This window comes from Notolepis coatsorum (genome assembly GCF_963971535.1).
Source record: "Notolepis coatsorum genome assembly, chromosome: 4".
In the NCBI taxonomy this organism is placed as follows: Eukaryota; Metazoa; Chordata; class Actinopteri; order Aulopiformes; family Paralepididae; genus Notolepis; species Notolepis coatsorum.
In genome coordinates, this window is record NC_140168.1 from 196,105,382 (window position 1) to 196,129,932 (window position 24,551).

Sequence of the window (24,551 nt, forward strand, 5' to 3'; positions counted from 1 at the left end):
GAACTAGGCTACACTGGCACACCTACTTCCAGTGAATGCCGCTAAGCTAGGCTAATGGCTCGGCTGTTCCGTAAGCCTAATGCATGCACAGAGAAGAAAAGGGTATATATCTGCTTGTCTAACTCCAGGGTAGATGGCAAATAAGCAAATTTCCCCAAAAGTTGGCGCGTTCCTTTAAGAGGGATCATCTTCTAACCCGGAGGCTAATATGAGCAGATTAAAGTTTCTTTTGAAGTGCTAGTCTGGTCTCCTCAGCTCTGCTTCTCATTGCTGAGTAGTTGTGTTGTGAAGTTGCACCGGCCTGTGGTGAGCAGTTTCTTACACATCTGTCCTCAGTTCACATTGCACGCCTCTGTGCTCAATTCAGCAGATTTGAAAATGTTTGTTTGGCTGTTCGCTAGTGGTGGGGGAAAATATCGATACAGTATAGTATCGTGATACTTTGCGTGGCGATACTGTATCGATACAAGGACGCAAAGTATCGATATTTTATTATTATTATAATATATATTTTTTGTATAAGGAAGTTGCATTGTTCATTTCAATACCTGTAATAGTACAGTAGTCCACACACACACACACACACACACACACACACACACACACACACACACACACACACACACACACACACACACACACACACACACACACACACACACACACACACACACACACACACACACACACACACACACACACACACACACACACACACACACACATTCAGTTAAGTTGGAATATGACTGTAATACAAACAGTTCAGTTTGTCAGGTACATGCAACACTGATTAGAGTGTTGACATCTGTCTGCTTGAGAAAATATCATTTGCTGCAACAGAAATTATTGAAGTGAGATGACTGAAAACTTAATTTTATTAGATAAAACATGTTGACAAAGTTTTACTTTGCAGTTGAAAAAAGGTAATAAATCACAATTAGTGCTGTCAGGCGATTAAAAAATTCATCTAATTAATTACAGGATTTGTAATTAATTTATCTAATTAATCGCATTTTTATTGCATAACCATTTTAGGCCTGATATTCTATATTCTATAATCATATTTCAAATTGCATGTGTCCGGATGGCAGAATTCAGTACTGTATCTACAAAACCTTCTGTTTAATCATCTTCCATCTATTAATTTGCTTAGATTTTTCAGGTCTGGTCAATTTGAGCATGGTGTTATTCACAGTCAAATATATAAAAAAAAAAAAGTATTGATATTCTCATTTGGTTCATTACAATTTACTCAAGCCTAGTAACAGACACAGTATTTCTGACACTGGGAATACATTCCCCCCCTGAGATCCATAGATGTCCCTAGAATCAGATACCAAGAACATGCAAAATGGACCATATTAAAAAAAAATCTGTAAATGTGTATTCTACGTTCTTATGGAATTAATGAGATAAAAAAAATATATAAATGTATTTTAATTTATATTTTTTGTAATACATTTTGAGTTAATTTTCATAACGCGATAATTTGCTGTGTAATTAATTAATCTAATTAACGCGATAAATCACAATATTAATATTGCAATCGCAATACTATAGTATCGTGACTTAAGTATCATGATAATATCATATCGTGAGGCCTCTGGTTATTCCCACCCCTACTGTTCGCATTATATTTTTTAAATGTGTCCAACATCAGATTCCAGTGTGAACTGGTCACATGCTCCTGAACTATAATAATAATAATAATAATAATAATAATAATAATAATAATAATAATAATAATAATAATAATAATAATAATAATAATAATAATAATAATAATAATAATAATAATAATAATAATAATAATAATAATAATAATAATAATAATAATTGACCCACATGCGAAAAAAAGGACCATAAAGAAGATGGATGTACACACAAAGGACACTGAAGTCACAGTTTATCGTTTAATTACAACTTGATAGGCCGGCTATTTCAAACAAATCAGACATGTATCTGATTTAGGACCACATGAAAGTGGCCCAAATCAGAATTGAAAAGATCAGATTCCATGTGATCAAATTTGGGCCACTCTTGCCTGCAGTGTGAACGTGGCCGTTGCTGTTTCATGATTGTAAGTTAGTAGTTACAGTATAGTAGGGCTAGGCAATATGGCAAAAAAAAAACTCTGATAAAGAAATACAAATAAATCAGATTTACGATTGTAATCGATTTTTTTCTCTTGAAAACTAGAAACGCAAAGGAAATCATTCAAATAACCTTTGTTTTTATTTGACAAAAAACCAAGATCAATTTCCCTATTGGGATTGAAGTGCAAACCTAACTTTCACCAATCTTCACTTAAAAAAAAATAAAAATATATATATATATATATATATATATTAGAGGTGGGCATAGATAATTTTTTTTAATCTAGATTAATCTATCTGCAAATTAAAATGGCAAAAAAAAAAAAAAAGGCATTCAAAATATGTGTGTTCTACCCAAATAATGACCAGAAGTAAGTCCTTACTTTTTCTTTCCTCCTTATGTTTCTCAGGCCAGGTGGGCTATTACACCATGAGCCCATCGCCCGTTTCCAAAATGCATTACAGACTGTTTGAAAAAGCTGTTTTGCTATGATAATTGGTAATGAAATATCAAAATAATGTTCAATAAGATGTACTTGTGTTTAATAAGTTGTTTTATTCAGAAGTTAACACAAATAAATAATATTACCAGACCAGTACAGTACAGTATCTAGCACACTCTCAGGAGCAAAACAGAAAGAAGCATTTCAAACTTGAACTATGTGACATGGCTTGACTCAATCAGTCCAATCTCTATTTCTCCTTCTTCCACCAGTCACTCAGGCAGACCAGCTTGTTTTATGTAGCGGTGTCTACTTATAGTGCCTATAATATTTGTCCCGTTGGGTGCCAGACAGGGCCAAACCCTGCCAATGCAAATCAACTGCTCCAGTGGAGTTGCTCAGTGGCCAATGGTGTCAACTGTGGTTGTACTGGGCAGCTCCCAGGTGTGAATGGAACTGTGTGAATGTGAAGCAGGGCGTTCCTGAAAAAGAGCATCTGTGCTCAGCGAACCTACCCTGGGTAAATAAAGTTTTTCACCAAACTTCACTTAAAACAAATAAAAGGTGCCTCTTGATCATCAAACAAGAATGAATTTCCCTATTGGGATTAATAAAGTGCAAATCTAACTTTCACCAAACATCACTTTTTGTAAAGTAAAAGGTGACTCTTGAAATTAATTCATTAATTTGAATTAATCGATAAAATGGATTAATCGCCCAGCCCTACAGTATAGTGTGTTGTTGTTTTCCTCAAGGGATCAAGCTGACAGCATTGGAAGAGCAGGACCTAACGAAGAAATGGCAGAAGATTCTGGGCCCCAGCAATGAAGTAGTAGTAAGTCTTCTCATGTCTTTATTTTTCAATTTTTTCTGCTTATGTTTAATGGGGAACTATCTTATAAATGGCCTTTTCCAGTGTTTAGCATTTTTTCTAGCTATGTGGACTTATATTAATAGGATCTATGTCTCTAATTCTCAATTTGGCGCATTCTTCCAATTCTCATCTCACAATATTGTCCCTCACTCAAGTGAGTCATCTGAAATGTAGCATATCTGTGACGTCAGAGGTTTCTCATCTGCATAATAACACCCGCCTGTCTATGCTTGTAGCCAACTGCCAGCAACCTGTATTACTCATTAACACTTTTCCGTCCGTCCACGTATATATACGTGTTTCGATTCCATGCGTTGTGGACCAGAGCCACGTATATACTCGTGGCAAGTTGTTATTGTTTTATTCCATATTTATAACGCTATTAACGTCCCAGATCGACTTGCAGGATCTACCCACATATTTGATTTTCGAAACATGCAATACCGGCCAGATCCGCTTAGGGGCGCCATCGCTCCACTGCAGTATCATTGAGGGGATTTAAAAAATTAAATTATTTTACAGCCTGTGGGCGGATCATATGAGCCAGGATCTCAGCCGAACATCCTCCATCTTTGATCCAGTTACCGAACGCATTTTTCAGCCTGGAATAATATGATTTATGATTAGCCAATGTACATATCGATCTACCAGAATCCGATGACTAATGAAGAAATGCTGCCAGCGATCACATGGCCTGACGGTAGGATACTATTACCCCAAATTACAGCTGGATTGGACATTGTTTTAAAACCTAACGTGATAGACCACTGACATTTAATTGAAAGAAAGCCCCTGTAACATTAAATAAGCCACCCGTTTACCGTTGGTCGCCTATAATAGTAATAATTAGGGGTGTAATGGTACACAGAAGCCACGGTTTGGTACAACGGGAAAAAAGCACCAAAAATCCCAAATGTATCAGGCTAGGTTTTCCTTTCATTTATTTTGAACAGACAGTAGTACAAGTTGTACTTAGTTCCACCTAGTGTCATATATTCAAGATTCAAGATTCAAGAGTTTATTCATCACATACATACCAGGGCGCATACAGTGAAATGCGGTTGGCCATGCCCAATACGATTGTGCAAAAATACAATAGTAATAATAGTAAATAGTAATACAATAAGTAGAATAGACATGATCAAATAGACATGTTAATAAATCATTTAAAGGCACTGGGTCCTATGTACACTCCTATACAATGTGCAGTTTAACTTATATGTCCCTATGCTATACTTGCTGTTACTACTATACTATGCAACAATCACAACAAGTTATTTTCTTAGTGTCCTTTTCCCCCTTCCTTTAAAGTGTCCTTTTCTTGTGAGTTTAAAGTGACCTGTGGTGCGTTTGTGTGTGAGCGAGTGCAGAATGTTGTGTTGTGTGTGTGTGTATGTGTGTTCATGTGTGCTTGTGTGTGGAGAGATCAGTGTTCAGTGTTCCGTATAGTCCGCAACCGTCCGTACCGCGAAGTCGCAGGACGAATACACGTGCCGTTACCCCCCTAGCAATAACACCTATTCGGCAGAGCGTCTCCACCAGCCCTGCTGAGTTGTTCTCGCCTTTCGTCCAGGTGGCTCAGGTGGAGAAGTTCACAGAGAGCAGCGGCCTGGGCATCAGTCTGGAGGCCAACGGCGGACATCACTACATCCGCTCCGTCCTGCCCGAGGGCCCCGTGGGCCGCTGCGGCAAGCTCTTCAGCGGAGACGAGCTCCTGGAGGTGAGGGCCCCTTCCTGAAGTCACCACCAGGGGGAGAACGTTGAGAGGAATCATCATTATCTCAGATCAGTTCATTAAAGGGGCCATAGATAACGTTCAGCCACTAGATGTCGCACTAGAGCACCAGCGTGTCGTTCCAATCCAATCAGGTGCATTCCATGTGGGGGAAATGGGGAAAGTAGGGAGGGGATACATGCACGCAACATGTAAATAACAACATTTATTTTGGGCAGACATTTATTGATTTAGAATATAGATGTCCGATATTATCGGCCTACCGATATTGCCATTAAATTGTAATATCGGAAATGATCGGTATCGGTAAAAATATTTATTTAACCTTTATTTACCCAGGCAAGCAAGTAAGAACAAATTCTTATTTTATTTATTGTCAAAAGTATGCATAATGTTGTGTTAATTCCACGACAAGAGATATGTGATGTTAATTACCTGAAATTATTCCGTTGGGGGGGGGGGGGGGGGGGGACCCAGCATATATCGGTATCGGTTGATATCGGTATCGGAAATTAAGAGTTGGACAATATCGGTATATCAGATTTCGGTAAAAAAAAAAAGCCAACATCGAACATCCCTAATTTAGAAGTATAATGTCTTTATTGTATAATGGGAGGAATAATGCATTTTCATGTAGCTTTTTCTCACAAATATAAATATACAACTGGTATTTATTTAACATAGTATGTTGAATGGTGCTTGGTTTATGTTCAACAGTAATTCTACCATGTGGATTTCTTACTTACTGAGGGAAGTGAAAGGTTTTTGTTTGTCTTTTGTCTGCCTCTGTACATAAATGCCTACTCTACTCCATTTCAGACGATTTATCTGTCAGCGTTTTGATATCTGGTTTGCCAGAATGCAGTTGAAAAATTACATCTAAAGTGTATCTAAAACATTGGTTGTCGACGTTGTATTTACAAAAGAAATGGTTTCCTTGGTGAAGAGGCAGAATTTCCATTCATTGAAGTATTTGCGATCAAATAACAACTGACCTGTATTTTTGCAGCATTTTAAGACTTAATCAGATTAGTGTTCCCTGAAACCATACATTCCAAAGTGGAGATGCCAACGACGCTGCCGCAGCATCGAGACCCCACCAGGCGGTCACTAGTGACACCACCCCCCACATCGCCAGCGTATTTGGACAGGGCCCATCCAAGAGCAGGCCCTTCCCCCCTACAGCACGCCGCCCCGAAGCACTCAAGTGGCTACACCCACAGCGGGAGCAGGCAGCGCACCGGGGAGACGACCCCCAAAAGAGGTCGATCCCTCAATCCAGGCAACAGGCCACTCGACCAGAGCCTGGAGCACTGCGGACTAGACAGGCGCCAAAGGGGTCTGCTGAAACAGCACCCCGGCGGAAGGGGCGTATGCTGGCATGTTGTGCACCATGTCGCAGCCTCCACAAAAAAAAACTCGACTCTCTAGAGGGGCAGAGGCAGAGAAGGCTGACATGATTGGCAGACGTCATGACAGGTGCGGGGGTACACTCACAGGTAGGCCATACCCGGCCTACCCCGAGAGTTGACTCCACTACCAACACACCAGGGAACCAACCACCCCCTTGGTTCTAACATGAGGCGGTTGTTCCTATAACCCCCAAAGAAAAAACTCCAAAACACAACTGCGGGTATACACTGGCTATACCGCAGTACAAGTGTTTCAGGTCTGAACTCACAGAAGGCTCTGAAACTCCCTGATGAGGAGGCTCTGAAACTCCCTGAGGAGGAGGCTCTGAAACTCCCTGAGGAGGAGGCTCTGAAACTCCCTGTAACAGAGGTCCACAACATGGAGCCTGAATAACTCACGGAAGTCTCACAACCAATAGAAATGCGCCCAGTGACGTACTCTATGGCGGAATTCCGTGGCCCACCGCCCATATATGGCGTGGGACCAGGAAACTCCCTTCACCCCCCCCTCCCTACCCTGTGACCCGCTGATCCAGCAACGTGACAGGACGCCCGAAGGACAGGAGGTTTTGACCCCTGGCCAATCAGAAAAAGGGGAGGAAGGTTTTACCAGTTCACCCCCTCATGACCCCTCACCCCTGATACGATGCAATGACAAAGCAGAGCCATGACACCAGTCATAGCGTGCTACATGAAGCGTTAACAGCTACACATAGACTCATGTGCGAACCTGCCATCTGAATTTTTACACCTTTCCTAAAGGAAGAAAAACACAGACCAAGAGAGGGCCCCTTTAAGGGCCCTGGTACAAGAGCTTACACATGTGACTTCTGTAGGCCAACACCTAACCCAGTTGTGGATCTTAACGACACACACAACCCTTCATCACAACAAAAAAGGCAAAAGTACACTCACTACCGTAAGAGGAACGCCGTTTTTCATAACGAGAGAAGACACAAGTCCTCGATTAAGTACTGGCCACAGGCCTTGCTAAGTCCACATGACAGCGACCAAACAATATTTTCTAGACAAAAATTGCTTCTCTAAGCAGGAGCACAACCCCAGCAGAAGCTGAGGGGTTACACCGTATCCCCACAAACATAGTGAAACAATATATTGTAAACAAAATCATGTTTGAGGGGAGGGGGGGGGGGGGCAGGGAAAAACCAGGGGGGGGAAAACCACCCCTCACCACCTTACCCCTGATACGACTCGGTTGAACAGGTACAGCCCTGTTAATATGTGAACACGCCACCTGTTTATTGTCATCACACGCTGAGAGGGACTCACCCCTCGATCACATGCCACTATGCATAGCTTTGCAGGGTTATTAACCCAGCCAGTTGTGAGCTCGACTACGTTTCCTAGTGTTACATGAACACACAACTTCTCATCATACAACAAAACCAGTTCATTTTTACTCACGTAAAAAACAACGCCGTTTTCTAGGTAGAGAGAAAGCTATACCAGCGATCAAGACAATTCACACACAACACATGTCGCATCCCCAAATGTAGTGAAGCAACATACGTTTTGGAAAAAACATCGTTATTACAAAACATTCAGAAGGGAAGGAAGGAAGAGGCGTTAAGTGTCCAAAGGACCCTTACCTGCACCAATGAACGCAGGCTGAGAAGACCGCAACACTGGTCTCCACGTTGACGAAGGTCCTCACTGGCTGGGCAAAAGAAGCTAAGACGCCCCCCTCTAACAGCCGATCATGGTGCAGGGCAGACTACATCCTCTGTCAAAGATGATGTCGTAGTCAGAGTCTTATGGCCTGCTATTCTCACGGCTAATGTTCAACGGTGAAGCATAAGCTAACAGCTAACTCCAGGTTAACTGGTAGCATCAGGCTAACGTTCCCAGCCGAGCGAGCATACAGAGCTAGCGTCGCAGCTAACAGCTAACTGGCTAACAGGTAGCACAACCCAGCTAGAACGCAAGCCAAGCAGCTATCACCGAAACTGTACAACGAGAGAACACAATATAGGCCAACACTTCAGACAGCCGCCGTCTGTCCCTCTCCTCATCCGAAGACAGAAGAGGAAAGAAGTCAACACAGTCTTCAGAACGGTGATTAACAGACACAGCGGTGCCGGCACAATTCCCTCATGGGCTGCAGCCGACTAGAGTGTGGAGGAATTCTTATAACGAAACACCAAACCCACTTCCCTCGCGCTGGGTAACTTTCATCTTGAAAGGTGGGGCCTTGCACGGTAACAGAGAGTATCCGTTCGTCCAGAGATCCGGGGGTTTGAACCGCAGATTCGGACACGATCCCAGGCAAATAGAGCTCCCGATGAGGAGCTCATGTAGCGTGGGCGTCAAACCAGAACTCTCTCCATGCCGCTAAGAGGCAGAAAAAAGGGTACCAGCCTGGAGCCGGCTTTCGTAAGCCGTGTAGCCATTCCCCCCATAGCAACACAACTGGCGCTCGCATATCAAAACCATCACTCACCCGGAGAGGCAGCTAGCTCTCACAACAGCTGAGCGCCTCTCAAGCCAAGTCCAACTGCAGAGCGGAGGTAATACCTGTCCAACTGCAGCTTGGAGGAATGCAGGTGGGGATTAGGCCAGCGACGCGAGCCCCTAATACGAAAATGCCGGTGGAGGTCAGAATGATCATCATCTTCTAGACACCCCAGTGGCGAAGACATTATCGCTGTATTTCCTCGAAAATAGTGAGAGAGAAAACAAAGATATAATGTCAACGTAGTTCCTGCATCGTAGCTCCTTTCTTCAATATTTCAGCAGTCTCAAAGTGGTGTATACAGGCACTTGCCGTGGTGAAAGGTGAAAACTAAAGAAGGAGCTGTTAGTATGGCCACACCCCTGCTTATGTAGAGGAGCGGATGGGGGTGTGGCCAGGCAGATGAGGTGTGTAAAGGTGCATGTGAACATTTATTCAGTGCTAATACTGATATAGAAGAGTATTGCAGTAGACGCAGAGCGGAGCTATGCGATATATAACCTATACAGCTGGATATAAGATAAGATATAAGATGTAAGAGAAGAGACAAGAAGAGAAGATATAAGATAAGATACAATATAAGATACGATAAGATATTCCTTTATTGATCCCCTTGGGGAAATGTGGGCGTCATAGCAGCATGGGAGAGGGGTGTGGGGAGGTACAGGTATGGGCTTATGGGAATATAAATATATGAGAAAAAGACAGTGTAAACAATATAATTAACTCTGAATATAAAAATATGAGAAAACAAGGTGCAGATCAGGGTCTTTATGCCCTATCGGTTATATTATACGTAACGTTACAATACATAAATAATTAGAATCTGAATATATACTATGAGTAAGAGTAAAAGAAAACAGTATACACAATATTCCCTAACTGATATACGTCATACGTCGTAGTCTGTGAAGGTTTTGGTGGTTTAAGAGTCAGACACACTTCTCTAGACATCTCTAACCGACGAAGATGAGCCAGCAAATCTTTCCACAGCGCCACTATTCTCCCATAAACGTGACCTCTGCTCCCTCAGGTCAATGGCATCTCCCTGATCGGCGAGACCCACAAGGAAGTGGTCAGCATCCTGAAGGAGCTTCCCGTCTGCGTGCACATGGCCTGCTGCCGGCCCGCTCCTCTCCTGCAGACCGACATGGACGCCGCCCGCCCGGGACCCGAGGTTCTGTCCGTGAAGGCTAAAGTTAAGGTACGCGTTGCAACGTGTCTGTCTGTGTAACGTGTGTGACGTGTCTGACTGTGTAACGTGTGCAGTGGTGCAGTCGTGGTCACACCCGGTTACACGCCGTGTTACCAGATCACTGAGACAGAAGTACGCGCGATCGCGCACGGATGTGTACTCGCGTGTACGCGCACACAAAAATGCGCTGTATCCATTCGTTGTGACTAAGTACCCGGCCACCGTTTTACATAACAAAAAGCGCAGGTAGACTAAGTGTCTGGGTGTTGGCTATCTGAATGCATCTCCCCCTTCATTCTGTGTGACACAGGCAGTGGAGGTGAATACTAATGTGGCTCGGAATTCGTGATGGGGGTCTACCTGCTTATATGATATTGAATCAAGTGTCTGTGCTGCGCGCCAGCTTTCCACGCGCACATTCACACAAATAGAGAGCAAGAAGAGCTTGTATGATAGAAAGATTGCACTTGCGTATATGCGCTTGTGTGTGTGTGTGTGTGTGTGTGCGTGTGTGTGTGCGTGCGTGTGTGTGTGTATAAATCAGTTATGTGCGCATGCACGTACCCGCGCGCGCGCGTGCACGTGGCGTGGCGTGTTACCAGTTCCCATATTACGACTGCACCACTGAACGTGTGTGACTGTGTGACATGTGTGACATGTGTGACTGTGTGACGTGTGTAACGTGTCTGACTGTGTGACGTGTCTGACTGTGTGACGTGTGTGACTGTGTGACGTGTGTAACGTGTCTGACTGTGTGACGTGTGTAACGTGTCTGACTGTGTGACGTGTGTAACGTGTCTGACTGTGTGACGTGTGTGACGTGTCTGACTGTGTGACATGTCTGACTGTGTGACGTGTCTGACTGTGTGACGTGTGTAACGTGTCTGACTGTGTGACGTGTGTAACGTATCTGACTGAAAAAAGGAAATGTGGGAACATAGGGCATAATCGCTTTTTGGATTTGGTACATACCCATTTATTATAAAAATGTCCAAGGTTATGCCTATGACCATACGATGCCTGGTCATACGGCTTTATATTAATTCAGCGTAAATAGATCAAATAATAGTTTCACAGACACTAAGCCACATCATTACTAGAGAACTAGACAAGTTAATGCTGTACTGGACGGCAGGTGGACAGGAAGTGAAGTGAGTCACTGGCTCGAGTTAAATCAAATTTAACCTGTTGCTACATCAGGTACAAAACAATGGAGCGCCACTTAGTGACTAAACATGGAACTGCAAACTAAATAATAACACAAAAATATAATAGGCACATTTGTGATTGTTACAGTGTGCAATGTGCATCGACACCAACGGGATGCAAATCATTTACATTCCCGGAATATGAAAACCAACTGTTTCATAACATATGTTGTGTTACCTCTGAACAACATGGCATATTTGAAACAATGTAAGCTATGTAGATAATGTGCTGAATTGTCACTTTCCTTTAAATGTATGCAAAATTAACATGCAAGGCTCCACGCCGACACGTGACACTTCAGGAGTCATTCTTTATCGCTTGGTATGATAGGAACAGAACAAGGAAACGAGGCACACCATTAGTAAAACAGACATAGCCTCTTTATCGTGGCTCAGGAGGTAGAGCGGTCGTCTGGTAGTTGGAAGGTTAGAGAGAATAGAATAGAAATACTTTATTCATCCCGAGGGAAATTTGGCAAAGGTTGCCGGTTCGATTCCCAACTCCCGGGCAGCGTGTCGAAGTGTCTTGCTCCCGATGAGCAGGCTGGTACCTTGCATGGTCGCCTCCGCTGTCGGTGTGTGAATGTGTGAGTGAACGGGTAAAAATGTGAGTAACAAAAATTGTAAAGTGCTTTGGATAAAAGCTGTTATATAAATGCACCATTTACCATTTATTGTAGGGATGTTCGATATTTTGTATTTTTTTTACCGATATCCGATATACCGATATTGTCCAACTCTTATTTTCCGATACCGATATCAACCAATACCGATATGCAGGGTCCCCCTCCCCCCAAAAAAAAACTATAATAAGAATAACTAGAATAATTAAATTGAATTAACATTAGATATATCTTGTCGTGGAATTAACATTATGCATACTTTTGACATTAAATTAAATAAGAATTTGTTCTTACTTGCTTGCCTGGGTAAATAAAGGTTAAATAAATGTAAAGACATTTAATTTTATTTTTGAAAATGTCTGATATTATATTATTATATTATATATTATATTATTGTATCAATAACACTACAACGTTTGGGGCACAGAGTGGCCCTCGTCAGAGTGAGGACTCCAGAGGTGAGCGGGGGAAGGGCTGACCGTTTATTAACACCACCACCCCACCTAGACATACCTCAGCGGTAGTAGTCAACAATATCCAATAGAGATAGTAGACTTCAAAAGAGGCCTTGGGGCGAGGAGGAGGAGGAGGAGGAGGAGGAGGAGGAGGAGGAGGAGGCGGCATGGATCCTTATCCCTGAGGCTTTAGCTGTGATAACACACCGGGGCCCTAGTAGTACCTAGAACCCGTAGATATCCCCCTTTCATCTCCTGCCAAGAAAACCCCTTTTATGAAACGGAACCGGAGGGGGCGGCAGCCTGTGTGTGGGGGGGGGGGGGGGGTTGTGGGACCGGGGGGAGAAGAGCGCTGGTGAGGTGGGTTACGCTGACGATCCAGGGTTCTCTCTCTCTCTCTCTCCGCTCCACGCAGAGACAGACAGACCTCTGCGATCTCCCGGCGGCTCCCGGAGCGGCGGAGGCGGAGGTGGCGCGGGAGCAGGCGGAGGTTCAGGCACAAGCGGCGGCCGTCGTGGCGGCGGCGGTGGTAGCGGCGGCGACGACGACGGTGAGGGATAATGTGACGGAGGAGGCAGCGCCGGGATCCCCCCTGGCCATGTGGGAGTCGGAGATCCAGAACATCGAGCTGGGGAAGGGAGAGGCGGGACTGGGCTTCAGCATCCTGGACTACCAGGTTAGGAGCTCTTCTGACACGGAGCAGGTCCTGTAGAGAGAGGAGGGTGATTGTCCTGCGGAAGCTAAACCGCGCTTTCAAAATATAAGTGAAATGTAACTTCAAACATCTTAACAGGCGGGCAGAAAAGTGGCAATTTTTTTTACTTGAACTTGAGGACTGCATACTTTTTTTGCAAAGCATAGCTTTATACTTTATACTTATAGCACATGCATGAACCTGGGCCCTCATTTATCAACAATTCTTAGAAAGTGTTCTATTTTCGTTCTTAAGCACAGAATTTAGAATGTGTGTACGTATAGAAAAATCTGGATTTATCACACGTGCGTAGACGTGTCCCACGCACACCTGCAAGTACTCTGTGTTGATAAATATCACTTGATCTACGCTCCACGCTTGTGCACAGTTTTACGTATTTGCATATAGAACCGCCCGTAATTAACCATATATGGTAATGAAACACCCCCATGAAATGTGGAAAAGTGGACTAAGCCGAGCAAACGCCTGGGAGAAATACGCGACAGGCTGACCGACGTGTACACGGTGATGTCGGAAACAGTCGGATATGATATTCTACTTCCTGCTTCAGCAAAGCAAGCTGCTTTTGCCTATCGCTATTATAATATTTTATTACAGCCCTTTCAACTTTAATTACTCTGTACGTTAACTCCCAATTCCTATGGTACTTCTCCAGAACTGTGAATCTTCTTATCTATTCAGATTTTTTACCACAGTCGAAAGGACGAGTAGCAAGATTCTCCGTGGGAGGAATAGCGAGCCGTCTTATCAGCTACACACAAAGGACTATGTCGGAAGGCAAGGATATTTATGAAAGACGAGGAAGGTTTTCCTTGTTATTTTGAGTTTTAACGAGACGGAAGACGACAGTGTGAGTAATAGCACAGCTCCAGGGCAACGGAACTGCCCCGTGTAGGGGAGAGAAACGGACATATCCGGGGCGACGGAAGCTGCCCCGTTTAGGAGAGAGCGACGGACAGCTCTCTTGTATGATATTTCATAAAGACCCCGGTTGTGAAGTGAGTGACCCACCACCACCACCATCACCACCACCATCACCACCACCACCACCACCATCACCACCACCACCACCATCATCATCATCATCACCACCACCACCACCACCAGCTAAGTACCTAGCTTAGCTTCAGCTTAGCCTAACCTGAAAAGAAATAAAGGAAGATGCCGGGACTCGGCTCTCCCACAGAATGTACTAATTGCTTGGAGATGAGAAAGAGGATTGTAGAGCTGGAGGCTCGGGTTTCTACCCTGTACCAAATACAGCAGGATGAGCAACTCATTGACTCTATTTATGAAGCTACTACAAATATAGCCAACAATACCATGATTGAGAACTGGCCTATGCTAGTAACTACAGAACAGCACCACCCAAAAGACGGTCCTTGGCACAACCAAGGAGCTAGACCAAAGCAGTGGATCACCGTCAAGGATAAAAGGAGAAATAAACGATCCAGGACCTCACCCCCGGTACCGCCAGGAAATAGTTTCAACCTACTCTCGGAAACACGCATATCAACACCCAAGGCAAAGAGACATAGAAGCGTAGCTAACAACGCTAACGAAGAAAACAGCAAGCGTAACGGAGCTCACGCTAACGACGCTAATAGCAAGAATACCGGAGCTCACGCTAACACTAGCGAAGCAAACAGCTGGCATGCCGGAGCTCACGCTAATGCTAGCGAAGCACACGCTAACGACGAGACGACGAGGAAAACAGAGCCACTAGCGACACGGATGGCAAACACGACCCAGACCGAGCGAACGGCTAACAGCGAAGAGACTATCATGCGCCGAGAACGTTGCGGTAGCCAACGCCGAAGGTACGGGACCAGCGTTAACATGCCGGCTACTGAGAAGGCTAACAAGGCTTCACCAAGGCCACAGGACTGTGGAAAGAACCGGCAGACTAGGCCTAGCCCAAAAACAAACGGCCCCAAAACTGTTGGAAAGAAAAATGCTAACCTCACACAGAAAATAGACTGCATACTGATTGGAGATTCCATAACAAGGTATGTGGAGATGGCAAACACAGAAAATATCTGTCTAGACAATACAACTGTGAAAGAGCTAGCCGAAAAACTTCCAACACTAATCAGACCAGGAATAACAAAAATTGTCATTCACTCTGGATCGTTTGACATCCTGCGAAAGAAGACTGGCACAGAGACTTTGAAAGACGATTTCACACGTTTAATGAACACACTAGACAAACATCAGTCTGTGTACACAAACACTGATGTGTCCATCAGTGGACCAATTGCATGCTTTCGCAGAGGACAGGAAGCATTCAGTCGACTCCTAAATTTTAATTCATGGTTAGGGGCTGCATGTCTCGTACACGGCCTGAAATTCATTGACAACTTCAATGTTTTCTGGAATAACCCAGAACGTTTTCAAAGAAATGGCTTCTTCCCAAATCGCTTAGGTTCAAAGCTCCTATCAGCAAACATGCGTCATGCCTTGATGGCCTCCAAGAATATTAAGCTCATACCAGCACGAGAGAGAGTCATGAAGGACACAATCTCACCACGAAGTACAGCACAAGACGTCCCCCCCCGTCCCCCGTCCCCATATCACACAAGGCCATCTCGTCTGATCAAATGTCCCCGAAAGCACAGTGCAGTCAGTACGGTACAGTATAGCACAATTACCATGCCATCTCTCAAAACATACAAGTAATCATAACTAGCCAATGGCATGGTGAAAAATATACGCCACCAATGCGTTTACCTGCTATTAACCTCAGGGCCATCACGGTCAAACCAAAGCAGACCTCCTCTAAAGAAGTCCAACAAATAAAATTAGCTTTCCTAAATGTCAGATCACTGAATAATAAAACATTCTTAGTAAATGATCTGATTAAAGAAAATAACTTAGATTGCATCTGCCTAGTAGAGACATGGCTAAATAATGACACAGCTACATCAATAATGATAGAAGCTTGTCCACCAGACTATAACTTTTTTCAAATACCCAGAAAAAAAACGGAGGAGTTGCAGCAATCTTCTCCTCAAAACTCTTGTTTAGAATCACAGAACTAGGCGAGTTCATGTCAATGGAATATCTTGCCATTGAACTAAAAACAGAATCAACTATTATTGTCACAATATACCGCCCGCCTAGACACTCACCAATATTTATACAGGAGCTCTCTGAACTGATCTCACTATGTGTTACCGGATATGATAAGGTGATCCTAAATGGAGACCTGAACATCCATTTTAATAAGAAAACAGACTCCAAAACTATGGAACTAAAAAATCTACTGGATAGCTTTGACCTAATACAGCATATAACAAATGCAACTCACCGGCTTGGGAATACACTAGACTTAGTTATAACAACAACTGGGCTAAGCATAACAAATATCTCAATAACTGAATTACCTCTCTCCGACCATCACTGTATATTTTTTGATACTCAAATAACCCTTACTAAAACAAAAAAAGAAATCATAGTTAAAAAGAGGCTCCTAAACGACAAAGCTGAATCAAAGTTCATTGATCTTATCAGACTACATGAACCACACAATCATGACAGCTCTCTAAATGAAATGGTAGAAAATCTCAATGATGCAATGTCATCTATATTAAATTCTGTCGCCCCATTAAAAACGAAAAAGAAGAAAACTAGAGCCTCGCCCTGGTTAAACTATAATACGGTCAACGAAGAAAAAAGGAAATGTCGTGCAGCGGAGCGAAAATGGAGAAAAACAAAAACCACCATATGCTGTGATATATACAAAGATGCTTTAACTGCTTATAATAAAACCATCCGCTTAGCAAGGAAAGATTACTTCTCTAAAATCATTACAGAAAATGCTGGAAACTCCAGAATCCTCTTTTCCACTATTAATGTACTACTCAACACTGCCCCTACACCTCCTCAGTCATCAACGGTTAAGTGTGAAGAACTTGCACTATTCTTTAACAACAAAATAACCTTGATCAGGGCCAGCATTACTCATGATGGAAATAAAGTTGATTGCGGCAAACCGTGCAATGTAACTATGAGAAGTTTCACATGCATCACATTAGATGTACTCTGCAAAACTGTCTCAGAATGTAACTCCTCCACCTCAGACATTGACCCTATACCTACAGCTTTCTTCAAACGGGTATTTAATAGTGTTTCAAGCCCTGTGCTAGATATCATAAACACTTCCCTTAGGACTGGTATTTTCCCGGATGCCTTTAAAACAGCAGTTGTAAAGCCATTACTAAAAAAACCTAACTTGGATAGTAATGAAATGGCAAATTATCGTCCAATATCCAACCTACCATTCATTAGTAAAGTACTTGAAAAGATAGTTTCAGTTCAAATAAATTCCTTTCTTGAAGAAAACAACATCTTAGAAGAATTTCAGTCAGGATTCAGAAAATATCATAGCACTGAAACTGCCCTCACCAAAATAATCAGTGACCTCAGACTAAACTCTGACGAGAATAAGATCTCCATCCTTATCCTGTTAGATCTCAGTGCAGCATTTGATACAATCGATCACGATATTCTAATCGATCGTCTTGAAAACCATGTCGGTTTCTCAGACCATGTGCTGGGCTGGTTTAAAACATACATCAGAGGGAGGAAATTCTATGTTAAACTAGGAGATCACATGTCTGATATATACGACAACAACTATGGAGTTGCACAAGGGAGTTGCTTAGGGCCTTTACTCTTCTCCCTTTACATGTTACCGCTGGGTGATATCATCAGAGAACATAATGTAGATTTCCATAGCTATGCGGATGATACACAACTGTACATATCTGCTGAACCAAATGATACAGCGATTAGCTCCATTACAGACTGCTTACTGGCAATAAATAAATGGATGAGTCATTCTAAACTATTCTTATTATTTGCTAGATCCAAATGTGAAACACTGATTATTTATGACTATTTTTAAACTGAATCATTTTATTCTTATTATTTGTTAGATCCAAATGTGAAACACTGTGATTATTTGTTCATGAATTACAGGAGTATTACTGAATAGAGAGCCTATTAGGATGCTAGATCCTAATGTGAAACACTGTGATTTGCCATATCTTGCTATGCTCGCTCATGCCTGTATTTTTTATGTCCGTTCTATTTTATAATTTTTTGACTATTTTTAAACTGAATCATTTTAAACTATTTTTACTATTTGTGTTACTGGAAACTGTAAGCGGAGAGCCTATTGGGATGCTAGATCCTAATGTGAAACACTGTGATTCTACCTGTCTATCTTTTTATGCTCGCTTATGCCTGTATTTTTTGCTGTTGTGAAGCACTTTGAACTGCAACCTCTGTATGAAAAGTGCTATACAAATAAAGTTATTATTATTATTATTATTATTATCTATTAACTTCCTAAAGAATTGCTGCCAGGGATTTAAAAGCTTCGACAGAGCAGGCGCCCCTGATGACGGCAGGTAATTTGTTCCACAGGTAGGGAGCGCGGTAGACAAAGGCTCTGTGGCCGGCGGATTTCTTTTTAACCCTAGGGGTCGATAGAAGCCCCGCATTTTGTGAGTGCAGAGCACGAGCGGGCGAGTATCGGGAGATGAGATCGGATAGATAGAGCGGTGCAAGCCCATTTAAAATTTTGTAGGTGAGGAGTAGCACTTTAAAGTCAGAACGGGCTTGGATAGGAAGCCAATGTAGGGCGGACAAAACTGGTGTGATGTGATCAAATTTTCTAGTTCTAGTTAGTATCCGTGCAGCCGCATTTGCACGAGTTGAAGATTTTTGATGCTTGAATTAGGTAGGCCTGAAAAAAGTGCATTACAGTAGTCCAGACGTGATGAGACAAAAGCATGAATCAGGGTTTCAGCATCAGCCAGAGTTAAAATGGAGCGTATTTTTGCGATATTACGAAGATGGAAGAATGCAATTTTGGTGACATTTTTTATATGTGCATTAAATGAGAGGGAGGAATCAAAAATGACTCAGAGGTTTTTTATGGTGGAGCTCTGGGATACATGACAGGTATCAAAGTTGAGGGAGATGTCCTGAAACAGGCCTCTGTGGTTTGGGGGGCCAACAATTAACATCTCAGTTTTATCTGCATTAAGGAGTAGAAAGTTTTGCGACATCCATTTTTTGACGGCAAGCAAGCAGGCCTCAAGGTTTTGTAGTTGGGAGGAATCATTTGGCTTAATAGGTATATATAATTTGGTGTCATCAGCGTAAAAATGAAAGTTTATGCCAAATTTGCGTATGAGATCGCCGAGGGGTAGCATGTAAATCGAAAATAGCAAAGGGCCCAGGACAGAGCCTTGTGGGACACCACATTGCACTGGGAGGGTCTCAGATGTTAAATCATTATAGACCACGCAGTGTGTTCTATCAGTTAAATAGGATTTAAACCAAGCTAGTGCGAGACCCCGAATGCCAACATGATTCTCAAGCCGACCTAGAAGAATCGAGTGATCGATAGTGTCAAAGGCTGCACTGAGATCAAGCAATAAGAGCACAGAAGTGAGGTTTGAGTCAAGAGAGAGCAGTAAGTCATTTGTGACTTTGGTAACCGCCGTTTCGGTGGAGTGTAAGGCTCTAAAGCCAGATTGAAATGATTCATTAAGATTATTGTTTGATAAATGGTCAGTAAGTTGCGTTGCGACGATCCGTTCTAACACTTTGATTGGAATGGAAGATTGGAGATAGGTCTGTAATTTTTCAAGATTAGAGGGTCGAGGTTCGGTTTTTTAAGTAGTGGTTTAATGACGGCTGATTTAAAGGCCAGGGGCACCACACCAGTAGACAAAGAGGTGTTGAAGATATTGAGTAGGGCAGGGCCTAGAGTTGGGAAGAGTTTTTTGATGAGAGTTGCTGGGAGAGGGTCAAACAGACAGGTTGAAGGTTTAGCCGCGCCAACCAGTTTAGAGAGGGCACTAAGTGAGACGTTTTCAAGGCAGCATAGCGTATGACTGGAATCAAAGTCAGGGGGAATGCCCGTCAAAGGTTGGGAGGGACTCTGATTGTTGAGTAAAGCAACAATTTCATCTCTAATGAGGTCAATTTTCTTGGTAAAATATTTCATGAATTTGTTAGCCGAGAACGCATGGTTTAGGGCGCTTGGTTGTTTCTGCGTACGTTTTGCAACTGTGTCAAACAGAAACTTTGAGTTGTTTTTGTTTTCATTTATGAGCCTGGAAAAATAAGAGGTTTTGACAAGTGAGAGTGCCTTTTTGTAGTTACGTAAACTATCATTCCAGGCGAGGCGGAATACTTCGAGTTTGGTCGAACGCCATTTATGTTCAAGTTTGCGACAAGCCTTTTTAAAGGAGCGCGTTTCCTCCGTAAACCAGGGAGTTAGTTTTTGCGGAGCACGTTTAATTTTAGGTTTAAGGGGTGTCCCACAAGGCTCTGTCCTGGGCCCTTTGCTATTTTCGATTTACATGCTACCCCTCGGCGATCTCATACGCAAATTTGGCAATGTCGAGCGTGCTACGAAGGGCGGCATTAAGTTTGTCTGTAAAGAGATCAAGGGGGCCAGAGTAAGAGAGGAAGGGAGAGAGGGTGTCTGGTAGGCAGTTAACTAGAATTGGGACAGTTGAGGCGTTAATATGACGGCTCATGTAGGATTCTACACTGTCTGGGCGAGAAACCGTCAGATTAATTTGAAATTTGATGAGGTAGTGGTCTGAGAGAGCAGGAACATAGGGGGAGACGGTCAAATTTGACACAGTGAGACCGCAGGCTAGGACTAGGTCAAGGGTGTTCCCCCCAATTGCTACGGAAATGTTGTGTCTTACTAATAATAACTAATTCCTTGGTCAATATAAGTCTCTGTGATACTTTTCTGAATATGATTTGGGAACATCAAATGGGCAGGCCGCGAAATAACATAACGTTACAATGTACAGTTTCTGACAGCTGGCTGTGTTGTGAAATGTGCATAACGTTATGAATAAACCGCGAAGTCACGCGAAATAACGTTATACGCGATTGATATGATAACATTACATCCGCCTTTTACTGCGTGACGAGCAAAACCAATCAGAGAGGGGCTTCGCTCAACCAATCAGAGAGGGGTCTGCAGAAATGGAGTTCAACCAACAGAGAGGGGTCTGCAGAGATGCGGCTACGAAATGTAGAGACGCGGGTTAACCTCTCTCTCTCCTGGCCCCGCCCCCCCCCTGTAGTTGATTTTCTCATGGGGTTAACCTCTCTCTCCTGGCTCTGCCCCCAGGACCCAGTCGACTCTAACCTCTCTCTCTCCTGGCTCTGCCCCCAGGACCCAGTGGACTCTAACCTCTCTCTCTCCCTCCTGGACTCTAACCTCTCTCTCTCCCTCCTGGCTCCGCCCCCAGACCTGGTGGACTATAACCTCTCTCTCTCTCCTGGCTCCGCCCCCAGGACCTGGTGGACTCTAACCTCTCTCTCTCCTGGCTCCGCCCCCAGGACCTGGTGGACTCTAACCTCTCTCTCTCCTGGCTCCGCCCCCAGGACATGGTGGACTCTAACCTCTCTCTCTCCTGGCTCCGCCCCCAGGACCCGGTGGACTCTAACCTCTCTCTCTCCTGGCTCCGCCCCCAGGACCCGGTGGACTCTAACCTCTCTCTCTCCTGGCTCCGCCCCCAGGACCCGGTGGACTCCCTGAAGACGGTGATCGTGATCCGCTCGCTGGTCCCCGGCGGCGTGGCAGAGCGGGACGGACGGCTGTTGCCAGGCGACCGCCTCATGTTCGTCAACAGCACCAACCTGGAGGACGCCAGCCTGGAGGACGCCGTCCAGGCCCTGAAGGGGGCACGCCTCGGCCAAGTCCAGATCGGGGTGGCCAAACCGCTGCCTGTAAGAAAATAATATATATAAAAATGTTTGCTACAACACCGAGGGTGTTTGTCCTTGTGTCTGTGTGTGTGTGTGTGTGTGTGTGTGTGTGTGTGTGTGTGTGTGTGTGTGTGTGTGTGTGTGTGTGTGTGTGTGTGTGTGTGTGTGTGTGTGTGTGTGTGTGTGTGTGTGTGTGTGTGTGTGTGTGTGTGTGTGTGTGTGTGTGTGTGTGTGTGTGTGTGTGTGTGTGTGTGTGTGTGTGTGTGTGTGTGTGTGTGTGTGTGTTCTCTCCTCTCTTTCTACCATGAGGTCTCCTCTCCAGTAACAGGATCACATTACAGACACCTTGAATCTTTCATGCAGGGAAACAGGTGGAGTCGAGCAGCAGAGTAGAACAACCCACAGCTCTTTAGAGAGAGAGATAGAGAGAGAGAGAGAGATAGAGAGAGAGAGAGAGAGAGAGAGAGAGAGAGAGAGAGAGAGAGAGAGAGAGAGAGAGATAGAGAGAGATACAGAGAGAGAGAGAGAGAGAGAGAGAGAGAGAGAGAGAGAGAGATACTTTTGATATTCTTTATTAAAACATCTCAACTAAAAACAGCCAACGCACACACACACACCCGCTCACCTGCACACACACACACACACACACACACACACCCGCTCACCTGCACACACACACACACACACACACACACACACACACACACACACACACACACACACACACACACACACACACACACACACACACACACACACACACACACACACACACACCCCAACAAACCCCACATTTTTTGTTGCACTGGAGCCACACTGAGAGAGAGAGAGAGGGAGAGAGAGGGAGAGAGAGAGAGAGAGAGAGAGAGATAGAGATAGAGAGAGAGAGAGAGAGAGAGAGAGAGAGAGAGAGAGAGAGAGAGAGAGAGAGAGAGAGAGAGAGAGAGAGAGAGAGAGGGGGGAGGGAGAGGCAGAGAAGAGAAATAGGGAGGGAGAGAGAAAAGACAGACATAGAGAAGATGGAGCGAGATAGAGAAGATGGAGAGAGAAGAGACAGGGAGGGAGGTGTAGAGGGAGAGAGAGAGAGAGAGGTATAGAGGTAGAGAGATAGAGAGAGAGAAGCATGGTTTCAGAGCCTTCTCTAAAACCTAATGTTATATACTTGGTGTTTCCCCCCCCCCGATCATTCAAATTTGGCCGGGTGGTTAATAACAACATATTTCTGTGGTGCGACAAACTCAGAGCATTGCTTTACATGGACTTGTACCAATGAAACCGTTCTTATTTTACATGCCCTGAGTGGGAGTCGAACCCTGATCTCCCGCGCCGGAGGCGACATCGCAAACCACTATACCAAGAGGTGAATTCACTTCTTGGTAATGTGTCTGGATCCATTTTAAGGGGGAGTGAGTTTACTTGCAGTACCGCTATGTGCCACAGTCACTTCACAACACTTGAAGTCCATCGTGACTGTGGATATACTCGCGGTACCTCCGTTACACTCACCCCCCTAAACTCACACCACCCAAGGCATCCGGGTCGCGTCTATTCTTATCCTAACGGATTTATGCTTCCGCGTTCGCGTTTTGCGCTCTGATTGGCCACTGACGTTTCTGGTCGCGCCAATCGTGTGACGGCAAGTTCTTTCGCCGATTAAGCTTAGGCACTCTTTCGAAGTTGGTTAAGGTTAGAGTTTGTCTTAGAGCAGGGCGATAGAACGCCAGCCCTGATTCCAAACTCTAACCTTAACCAACTTCGAAAGAGTCGCCTAAGCTTAACCAGTGATAAACTAGGCGTTAGGTCGTTTGCTGCTGTTCGAGGCGGAAATGGGCGCGTCACGCGATTGGGCGCACACGTTACATGACCAGAAACGTCAGTGGCCAATCAGATCGCACCAGAAACGTCAGTGGCCAATCAGATTCGAAAAATGCGAACGCGGAAGCATAAATCCGTTAGGATAAGAATAGACGCATCCGTGTCACGGCACCACTGAAACCGTTCTTATTTTACATGCCCTGAGTGGGAGTCGAACCCCGGTCTCCCACGCCGCGGGCAACATCGCAGACCACTATACCAAGAGGTGAATTCACTTCTTGGTAATGTGTCTGGATCCCTTTTAAGGGGGAGTGAGTTTACTTGCAGTACCGCTACGTGCCACAGTCACTTCACAACACTTGAAGTCCATAGTGACTGTGGATATACTCGCGGTACCTCCGTTACACCAACGTAACGTAACTTTAGCCTTTGTGGACCAAACTTCTGGTCCCGGTTGGCCAGCCTACGTGTCCGTCAGCAGGAGATAGGGGGGGGGGGGGGGGGGGGGGCAGACAGCATGCCAGCAGCACACAAAATATTAGATCCGTCCAGCAACATATTTATTGCTTCGGGCACCTGTGCCCTTTGGTGCAAGTTGTTTTATCTTATTTTTTCATCTCTGTGAGAAGAGCTTCTTGCGGTTCTTTCAGCATTTCTCCTATATTGGATCTTACCTTGGATCACACAGTGAGACTCGAAGGAGAGGCTCCGGCGATGGAAAGGTCAAGTGTATTTACTGACTTGTCT

The 24,551-nt window shown here is 44.2% G+C and overlaps 1 protein-coding gene across 1 annotated transcript in view; it reads left to right on the forward strand.

Annotated features, from left to right (window-relative positions):
- LOC311226789 (multiple PDZ domain protein-like) overlaps nucleotides 1–24,551 on the forward strand; it is a gene marked incomplete at its 3' end in the record, with an annotated part of 241,582 nt that overhangs the window by 112,835 nt on the left and 104,196 nt on the right. The window contains exons 13-17 of the mRNA XM_084312194.1: nucleotides 3,295–3,374; nucleotides 4,987–5,133; nucleotides 10,067–10,237; nucleotides 12,930–13,190; nucleotides 21,801–22,010. Coding sequence (XP_084168320.1) covers nucleotides 3,295–3,374; nucleotides 4,987–5,133; nucleotides 10,067–10,237; nucleotides 12,930–13,190; nucleotides 21,801–22,010 — 869 coding nt within the window. The remainder of the gene's footprint in view (nucleotides 1–3,294; nucleotides 3,375–4,986; nucleotides 5,134–10,066; nucleotides 10,238–12,929; nucleotides 13,191–21,800; nucleotides 22,011–24,551) is intronic.